The sequence below is a fragment of the Plutella xylostella genome, chromosome 14 (genome assembly GCF_932276165.1).
Source record: "Plutella xylostella chromosome 14, ilPluXylo3.1, whole genome shotgun sequence".
Lineage (NCBI taxonomy): Eukaryota > Metazoa > Arthropoda > Insecta > Lepidoptera > Plutellidae > Plutella > Plutella xylostella.
In genome coordinates this window covers 10,957,753-10,967,727 of record NC_063994.1, presented here as the reverse complement: position 1 = coordinate 10,967,727, position 9,975 = coordinate 10,957,753, and the positions used below count along the sequence as shown (strand labels likewise).

At 41.6% G+C, this 9,975-nt stretch overlaps 2 protein-coding genes across 3 annotated transcripts in view; one reads left to right on the top strand and one right to left on the bottom strand.

Moving 5' to 3' along the window:
- Positions 1-285: 285 nt before the first annotated feature.
- On the bottom strand, positions 286-5,572 carry LOC105386963 (pancreatic lipase-related protein 2). 2 transcript variants are annotated; one of them, XM_038120583.2, is made up of 7 exons: positions 5,420-5,571; positions 4,526-4,661; positions 3,107-3,255; positions 2,538-2,783; positions 2,289-2,453; positions 1,155-1,323; positions 286-708 (listed from the first exon to the last, which is right to left on the bottom strand). In XM_038120583.2, the coding sequence occupies exons 1-7, from the start codon at positions 5,460-5,462 to the stop codon at positions 657-659; spliced, it is 960 nt and encodes a 319-aa protein (XP_037976511.2). In that variant the 5' UTR covers positions 5,463-5,571; the 3' UTR covers positions 286-656. The 2 variants fall into 2 exon arrangements, with proteins under 2 accessions (XP_037976511.2, XP_048481407.1); XM_048625450.1 differs by lacking the exon at positions 2,538-2,783 and having other exon boundaries at positions 5,420-5,572.
- A 3,535-nt stretch (positions 5,573-9,107) lies between these two features.
- Positions 9,108-9,975, top strand: part of LOC105386962 (lutropin-choriogonadotropic hormone receptor) — a 32,524-nt gene continuing 31,656 nt past the window's right edge. The window contains exon 1 of the mRNA XM_038120578.2: positions 9,108-9,352. Coding sequence (XP_037976506.2) covers positions 9,240-9,352 — 113 coding nt within the window. The 5' untranslated portion in view covers positions 9,108-9,239. The remainder of the gene's footprint in view (positions 9,353-9,975) is intronic.

Genomic DNA, 9,975 nt, shown 5'->3' with positions numbered 1-9,975 from the left:
CATTTCCTTGTAATGCATGGTTCCTTGGTACTTTGTTGCAACATTGTATGAAATACTAATGTCTTCATCAGAGTCCACTTCTAGACAAAAAAGTACCAGGAGTCTATGACATGTTGGTACAATGTTACAAAGAAAAGGAAAAGTCGTTCAACTGTTGACTACTACGATTTCTACTCTACTACTACTAACAAGGTAGACGGAAATTAAACGGAAATAATTAGTGTTGCTAACACCCAGTGTACAATATTAGACAATCCAGGGATATAGTAATAAAACGACCATAAATAAGACTCAGTTTGTAAATAATACTCATATTTTAATATCCTTACTATTTTTCTTAATACTAAACTTTGGTAAGTACCTAATTGTAACAATTATAATATTTACATAATTAAACTTAATTAAAATTAATCGCTGCTTGTACCGTCAGTTAACTACACAAATTTTTACTTCTTAAAAAAATGTAAGCTATCTGATCAGTGGGAATAAGCATAGAAGTTAGAACGTATTACTTCCGTGGGACAAAGGACGACGTGGCTACGGGGAAATTTGAGAACAAATAACATAATTTTATGTAATAACAGTTGTGCTTCATTTTCTTAGTCGCCACACTGCACACTGCAAACATCGCTCGGCTGCTGACTGCGCACTGCTCCCTACGAGTAGTACGGGTACTTGTCATCCGTACTCAGGTAATAAATACCGGATCTGCAACAAAAATACATAATAAAATAATAGTAAGTATACGTAACATGAGGAACTGGTAATAGTTAGTTAGCTCTTAGTTTGCATGTTTCTTTCTATAAGTTTAAGTAATTACCTACTTAATTAAATTAGATAACTGTATAATTTACTCTTAAAATACTTCTTTGGTAATCTGTGGTTAACTGTGTTGGTAGTACATTCGTTACTATTTAATGTGTATAATACCATTAGCTTAAATATAATGTACTATTGTTTGTTAATCTTAAAATAATAAAATAAAAAATAGTTTCTTATATTGAAAACGATCTGTTTGTAAAATGTTCCTCATGACTTCGATCTTCTTCACAGTGGTGACAAACACTAGAGCTATGGTTTATCACCAAAAGTATGGTACAGTTAATACGCCTTTCGTGCACCCATTTCCCATGCATGCCCTAGGCAGTACTCACTCTTCCTTGTCGAGGTCGTCGTTGCCGAGCCGCCGCACGGGCCCCCCGCACAGCCCCAGCGGCACCGCCAGCAGCGAGCCGCACTCGCGCGCCACCAGGTGGTTCAGCTTCACGGACGCCGCCATCAGCTGGTAGGACCGAGAGTGCGAGCACGTGCTTATCAGGCAGCCTGAGGGGACCACGCAGGATGGAACTTTAGTTAGTTTTATTAATTATTTGGGAATCACACAGCTTAGAATAATGGTAATGCTATCTACCTATCACTTGCTACACCATCGATCTTGATTCTTGATACAAGCAAAACGCAGAAACACCGATTACGATATTTTGATCGCAAAATGAGGTCATTTCCAATCCATTGCATAATCAGATCGAATAAAGAGATTTAACTCAGTACAAATACCCATTTTTACAATGATAAATTATTTATATACCTAAGTACCTACAAAACTCAGATGTCTAAAATCCGGAAAGTGAAATATATTAACAATATTCTCTCCTTACTCTACTCTGTGCTGTTCAATCCCTCAACACCGGCGTACCTTAAAGAGCGCTTCGTTTTTAAACTTCACGCAGACAACAGGCCGATGAGATCCTCACAAAGGCTTTTGTTGGAGCTTCCAACGCACACCTCTGAGTTTTATGGCAACTCCTTCACAGTAACCGCCATACGGCTGTGGAACTCACTGCCATTGGAAATCCGTTGTGCAAAATCAGCTTTTGCTTTCAAAAGACAAGTAAAGGAATATTATCTGTCCATCATTTAATAGTACCTACCTACGTATAAATCTTTATATAAGTATATGGTATGTATGTATATATATAAGTATCTATTATATTTGTATGTATGTATCTAAGTATTTATTATTAAAACATAAAAAATATCACTAGTATTTAAATGCAATACGTGTACACCTTCCTCTTCTACTCAATAAGTCTCTCATTCACCCAAAGGTTGCCTGGAAGAGATCGCTTTTAGCGATAAGGCCGCCTATTGTGCTTACTCCTTTTGTAATTTAATGTATGTTGTGTGTTTTGTTCAATAAAGTTATATTGTATTGTATTGTATTGTGAATTTATTAAGCAAGTGGTTGTATTGAAAGCATGTATTTGTACTGCAGGTGAGGGACGTACCGGGCTGCGGGTTCATGCCGCCGTTGGGGTAGAAGTTGGCGTGGCCGATGGGGTCGAAGATGCCGAGGATGTTGCCGTCCGTGTGGATGGCCTCCACGTAGCGCGCGTCCTCGCGGTTCAGCGCCAGCGGGTTCAGCCGCCACGACGGGCCCGCCGGGTCCATGCCTGCACACAACACACAGTTTAGTCGTATGCACATACGAAACGATGGAGATGAAGAGAAGAAAGTAGTTATAAGTTATGACTGACCCGTGATCCTAGCGACGCGCTGGCGTAGCGTGCGGCCCGCGAAGCCGGAGACATGCGCGCCGAGGCTGTGGCCGGCGATGTGCACGCGCGTGGGCGGCGTGCCCGTGGCGTCCAGCAGCCACTGCAGGAAGTTGCCCAGCGCGCGCCCCGCCGGCCCCACGCCCAGCGCCGCCTGCACGTAGTCGCGGTTGGCCGCGTCGCGCCAGTCCACCACCACCACGTTCACGTCGCCCACCTGCAGGAACGCTGCAACACAGGGTCGGGCCTTGAGTGTCGAGTGACGAAAGTTAAGTTAGCAAGCCGTGATAGTGTAACTGATAACATCTCGACTTTCATTCGTGAGGTTGTGGGTTCGAATCCCCCCATTATGAACCAATGAATTCTCGTTCTCCGAACGTTCTCTCTCATTCGGTGAAGAAAACATCATGAGAAAACCTACTGCGGTGACTAGCGTGGTGGGAAATGGTCCAAGCTTGTGAAGGCAGTTTAAACCTTAAGTGGATATGCACAAAGGTTCCATTCGAAAGAACCAGGTGGCCCCACAGAGGGGGCGAGGCGGGGGTACGTACCCTCGGTGAGCAGCACGTTGACGGCGGCGTTGCCGTTGTTGTTGAGCCCGTGCACCACCACGCGCAGGTCGGCGCCGCGCGAGTAGTGCGAGCTGTTCAGCGCACGCTCGTCGCCCTCCAGCAGGAACTGCGGCACCGTCGGGTTGCGTCTGCACACACACACAAGTTTAGAATAAGTTATTTAGATCGTATTGGGTACATAGATATAAATTTACAGTTTGATTAAATGATTTTATATATTGTTAATCTAAGTTTACATGTATGTATGTATAACATGTTTTACTACTTATAAGTATAAGTAAGTACATAGTATATTTTACATTAGTATTTGTCATAGTGGTTGCTCTAATGAAGGCAGATTTGAAATAAAAGAACATCGCAATTGAAAACACACACGGAGATTATTTTGAGGGGCCTGTGATCTCATTTCTGTTCCAGTTTTAAAGCATTCATGATATTCCTACAGCTTCACCGCGTCGTTCCTCGGAGGGGGAACAATTTAAAGCTCTGATGGCTGGATAGGTTTATCAATGAGAGCCCGGGATTTCTACATGATTTAATTAAGAGATTAATAATATTAGGCAATCACTGCGTGGAAACTAGTTTCTTTATCAATAAAATTTGTATAGAAAGGCCTAAGTACTCGGGACTTTTCTTATATGATGATGATTACATTTAAGGATTACATCCACGTGATAAGATTAGGAAATTAATAATACTAAGCAATCACTGCGTGGAAACGATAGTTTTATCAATAAATCGGTATCTGATAGCGATAACCGGCCATTACTACTACTCTAATAAACACTAAGTAGCAAATCCCTACATAGATAGGGCACAGAGAGCGGCCATGAGAAATAATCTGGACCTATCGAAATTTAGCAGTACGTATCCCTAATAAGTACCTATCTCTGTGTTGATATCTAATGGATGTAAATAGACAGTTATATTCCTGTTGCCCGCTACTCCTGGATGCGGCTTGCTTTCTCAAAAGCTTTTTTCTAAAAAGTCAAAACATTCAATTTTTCATCTAGCTGATGTCTATTTTAGATCCTAGCACTTAGAATCTATTACCTACCTAGAATTTATAATTTACTGTAGGTTTCGACAAAACCAGGCATTTTTTCAAAGTATTTTTAACTTCTATTATAGTTGCACTTTGTTCTTGTTTTTAGGTTCTAAAAATAGGCATGAGGTTGAAGAACATTTATGTATTTGAATTTTTGCCTTTAAAGATATCTGCGTAACGCTTTTGAAGGTAAGTTAACAATGTTTGTTTTAAGTATTTTGGGATCGCAATACAGACGCAATAGGTACGACATTGCATTTCGCGAGTAGAGGGATGCTGGTGACAGTGGTGACATTGTTCTTAGATCTCGGTCTCGGTAGTCCCGTGTGGCGGCTAGAGCCAGCACTCACCTGGTGTAGAGCCAGTACTCGTTCTTGCTGCCGTCCCGCCCCGCCGCCGCCGGCGCCGGCCGCTGCTCCTGCTGCAGCAGCTGACGCCGCAGCGCCTCCTCTTGCGCCGGCGACAGCGGGAGACCGGAGCTGCTCACTGCGACCAGAGATACATTTATAATACAATAAAATATATGCCGCTAGGAGAGAGCACTTAAAGAAAAAGAATACAATATAACTTTAATACAATATAAATTTATCTCTATATTATAGTTAACACATAATATAGATAACAGTTTAATGTTGAAGAAGTTCAATACACGGTCTTGTCGCTAGAGTGAATATCAATACTTTGTAAATAAAGGTGAGGTTCATAGAATAGAGTGAGGCCTCAGCCCTCTCGTGGTGCAGGTGGCGCCGGAGTCAGGGGGTAGGATCACCCAGCAGCTTGCAGTACACTACTGATGTTCTACGTTAAATATTTTTTGATTGATGAGGCGCATTGATAAACTTTATAAAAAGCAAGAAAACTATTAGGTACTTTGCCCTAAACAATATTTTAAGCCATTCCACAATGTGAGATTTGGTAATATTTTTTTCTCCTGGCTGAAAAATTACGTTTACAGTTTGATAACTGGTTCCCTAGCGCCGCGCGGCCCCGCCTTGAATTAATTTATCACACAATGCTACTGACGACACCGACCACGAGACACTGGAAGGTCAATCTACCTTACGAAAAACGGACGAACGAGTTAGCGCAGCGGCAGCGCTCCTTAACTTCGTTATTCCTGAGCTTCGAAACGCTGCGTCGGCCTCGACTCTATCTCGCTGTAACCGTAGTTACCGACTGATGCATGCTCCCGATCGTTTCTTACTTTTTCGTAAGCCGTAGTGACCCCTAGGTACTTTACTTACGCGCAACTCCCAGCACTGCCGACAACACTATCAAGAACTTCATGTTTATATTGTTCACACCCGGCGCGCGTTGTTCTACGTTGTTCACGGTCGTTCCCTGACACTCACTTGAATTCGCAAACCCGCAAATTTATACCAAAATTATTGTTAATTATCTTTCAAAACAAAAATATTAATCTTATCGCTACGTTTTAGAATAAGATAAGTAGCTGTGTCCTGTTTTTAGTAGGTATAAATAAAGAATATCTATACATCCATCTTAACATGATTAATTGAAACGCTATCTAACTGGACGAAGAAAGATTTGAATAATAATAATCATTATTATGTACTCACTTATTTTATTTGTACCGAATTAAGCATATTATCATTCAAAATGATCTGCACGATTAAAGTAAGTAGTAAGTACTTACTATTATACTCTTCCGATCAAAAATATTACAAAAAGTGTATTTATTACTTTACCAGTTAGGGTTGCTGGTGGGAATCTAATACAAGGTGTAGCCACGGACATGAGCAGCATCACACACACACGAGGTGCACACACAGGGCGCCCTCGAGTGCACCTGCTCCTAGTGCACATCGGCTCACCCTCGACCACCACAGGCAGTCGGAGACTAATCTCTGACCAGTCTCTGACTGTACTGGTCAATCCTCTCTATTTTATTCAAAAATACCTAATGCGGTTTACAGAATACCACTTCATCTACTTAGTTCCTACCACGTTCCAATAGTATAGCTATCATGGTTTCGAAAACAAGTGCCGGAGCTGTGACAATCGGACGGACATGACGTGTCTATGAAGGGTTCCCTTTAATGCCATTTGGCTACGGAACCCTATTAAAGTGAGACGAGCACCGGAAGCGACCCGAGTGATGGCAACAAGTCATGACTCATGACAAATGTACCGTGCACGTACAACGTGCATGCTTCAGACTTACGCGTGGCGTGAGTCGGCAGCGAGGCGAGCCATTATGTACCTACAGAGTTTTCTAAATTGGTTAGTATATAGGGAGTGACTTAACAAGTTTTAAAAATCAAAACTTCTCGTAGGTTACATTTACACTCACGGACAATGAAAAAGATCCAGTGAGAGGAACACCTAATTAAGTACTCCTTAACGAAAAAAATAAACTTAATGGCGCCTTCTACAATATTTTTGTACATTTAACGGTGCATCAGAATATTGCCAACTAAAAACGTAAACATTTTGTTAAAATTTCCTATTAATTGTTCCAAAAAATTGGGGTCATTTGGTCTGCATTTCGAAAGTGGAACTGTTTCTTTGCACGTGAGTGTATAACCAACAAAGTTTATTAATAGGTTAAAGGAGAAGAAATACACTCACGGGCAATGAAAAGGTTCCACTGAGAAAAGCACAAAATACTCGTAACTCCTAAATGAAAAAGGCTAGCTTAATGACGTCTTCTACAACATTGAAATACATTTAACAGAGAATAAGGATATTACCAACTAAAAACGGTACCTAACATTTTGTTAAAATTTTAAATTAAATGTTTGAAATAATTATGGTTGTTTGATGTTAGAATTTTGTGAGTGGAACTTTTTCCTTGCCCGTGAGTGTATTTTTTCCCCAATTTCAATGGCCTGTAGTAAAAATTGTCCACCCGTGTGCCTGTACTATGACGAGCTGAGTCACCCTCTTTCAGCTTAAAATACCTATACATGTGTATGTAATTTACACACTATTGCAACAACCTAATACTAATACACTGATGTAAAGATAAGAACTGGAAGGAACTGTTTTCCGAATTACCTTTCACCGATAGCACAGTTCGACTATTTAATACTATTTATATAATAAAGAAGTTTTAAAAAACATTAAATTTCATTTAAGGAATCATTTACGGTTAAAGCGACTCCAAATGCCTACTTCTACCACCCATTCAAAATAATAAGTACATCGAATATCCTACCACCCTGTAGGTAGGTACTTGTTTTGTATACCAACAGATATTCATTGTAATAATAAAAAACAATGCACTCGTATCAGAAAATAGAAAATAAAATTACAATGAAAAAATATCGATGTGTTGTAAACAAGAACTAAAATTTTCCTAAACTTATCAGTTAACAGATAATTAATGGCAACTGAAAAACGTGTAAAAGAATTAGCAATTAATAATATTTGTCTACTTACTTGTTACTCAGTATGTTTTCCCAAGATTACTATAGATACGTTATCACTGTGATTGGCTGAAATCTGAAACCGTCTCAGAGCTGCCGCGCAGTGCGACCTGCACCGCCGCCCGACGCGGCCGCGGGCGCCGCAGGGTCGCGGCACGGCCGCAGCACGGCCGCAGCAGGTCCGCAGCAGGGTCGCAGCAGGGTCGCAACAGGGTCGCAACAGGTCCGATGAAGGGACGCAGCAATGACGCCGAGTCGCAGGGCCACAGCAGCACTCGAGGCCGCTTTAATTAACAAGACACAATCCTGGGTGCGTGCTCAGCAGCAGGGGCTCCAGGTTGGGGGCTCTTTTTTCCCAAACTGAGATAAAATATAAAAGTGAGTCTTTCTAAGGTGCACATATCCCAAGGTCACAAACGCTATAACAAAAGTTGTTCAGAATGAAGAGCTCTCATTAACCTGCGTATGTGTTGTGTTAAGTAAATAAATAACTTATCTATCTATCTATCTATCTATCTCTCTGACCTACTTTCGGATGTGCATCAACTGAAGACTCACCCTGTATATTTTGTGAATTTCTTGTGGGAAATGAAAACTGTAAGGGAAAGGAAGGGGAAATTTTGTTTAAATTGGGGAAATTTGGGGAAAATTTTTTGAGCCAAAACCTTAATTTTCACTATGTCTGTAAGTCTTTGAGATCAAGAAAGCACTGTGCTGCTAAGTAAAAATGAGTGTGTTCTGATGTCTACTATTTTAAAATGCGGAGACAGTCATCTTTCTTAATAACAATGTATTACCGAACAATTTAAATACCGAAACAGTGTTGACTAAAGCTAACAGCTTCAAAGTGAAAGCTCAATAAGTATACAAACAAATACAGGGCGTTGCAAAAACGGAACTAACCTCAGGAAACCTAACTACATACTACCTTATATAATAAATTATGAATATATTTACATTAACATGGACTTTTGCGATGTGGTAAGTTAAAATTACTGCAGTAGATATCTACAATATTAAATAATAGTTTGAATGTCTATTCATCAAAACATGAATGGTCTGAGTTTGTTGAGGTACTTACAAAACGTAGGTATATTTATATAGAGGTCTAGCTACCCATAAAGGCGAGAAGGCGACCGTAGCCGAAGCAAACTAGACAAGGACTACTGGGGGCTCACTCTATAAATCAACTAACGAACGTCACACAATCGGTACGGTTAATGTAACGAGATAGAGTCGTGGTTAGCGCGGCGCTACAAAGCTTCAGAAAAACAAAGCCGCTGCGCTAATCGCGACTCTATCTCGTTGCTCTTTCGTTCGTTCTTCGATTTATAGAGTGACCCCCTGAAACGGCTACCTCTGACACGCCGGGGAAGGTCTTTTGAGTCCGGCCGCAATCTTCCACATCCTTTATTTATATCTGATAGAGACGGGCTCTGTGATGCTCAGTCATTGCGAGTGTTTATCGTAGTATCGCGGCGGCAGACGCGGCGGCGTCGCGGGGCGGGGGCGCGGGGGGCCGCGGGCGGCGCGCGGGGCGGGGGCGGCAGTCTGCGCCGCGACGCCGCGCCGGACGCACGCCACTCGCCGCGCCGCCGGCCCGCACACGTGACGCGACGTGCCCGCTAGTGCCCTGTGTGTATATGTGTGCGTGTGGGGACATGGGGCGGTGATGCTGCTTCTGCTGCTGCTGAGCCTGGGGGCGGCGGCGGGGGGGAGCGCGCTGCGGCGGCGCGGGGAGGGGCTGCGGGCGCTGCCGCCGCTGCCCGCCAACCTGCAGGACTTGTGAGTACTCCTTCAAGACCTGCTGCCCTGGTAGCCACACCGACATCCAGGACGCTACTTCTACTGTTATTCAGTAAACAAACCGAAGGGACACATTCTATATATTTAGTAACCAAATTACTTATGTACCCATACTACCCATTCACTTACCATTGCATATTTTTTGAAAAACAATATTGGGGTGTAATTTACTGTAGATATTTACCGGTAAAACTTATTATTTCAAAAGCTCATTTTGCATGACGTTACAATGCACACTGCGGCGCCGCGCGCCATACAAAAGACATCAACGCGTAGCCGCGCTTTCATTTATTATAATTACGTATTATGTTCGGTAAATAAAGTAATTACCTATAAGTACGGTAAAGCAAGGTCGATATAATAATGTCATTAGGTTTTATTTTGATTTTAAATTGTTTTATCAATATTTTATAATAATTATAAATTCATTATATATGTCCAAACAAAAGTAGAATTTTGAGAGACAAGACTTTATTTTAGATGCCTTCCGTAAAGGTAAAAACGGAATTCATTATTTATACAGTATCACCTTGTTTTTCACACGATTGTAAGTTCATCTGTTCATTCTTATTCAATAAAACAAAATAAATAAATATCCTACA

Coding starts and splice junctions, on each gene's coding strand:
- LOC105386963 (XM_038120583.2), bottom strand. CDS start 5,462: ATGAAGTTCTTGATAGTGTTGTCGGCAGTGCTGGGAGTTGCGC. Junction 3,256..4,525: donor GAGTACTGGCTCTACACCAG/GTGAGTGCTGGC, acceptor GTGTGTGTGCAG/ACGCAACCCGACGGTGCCGC. Junction 2,784..3,106: donor CAACGTGCTGCTCACCGAGG/GTACGTACCCCC, acceptor CCTGTGTTGCAG/CGTTCCTGCAGGTGGGCGAC.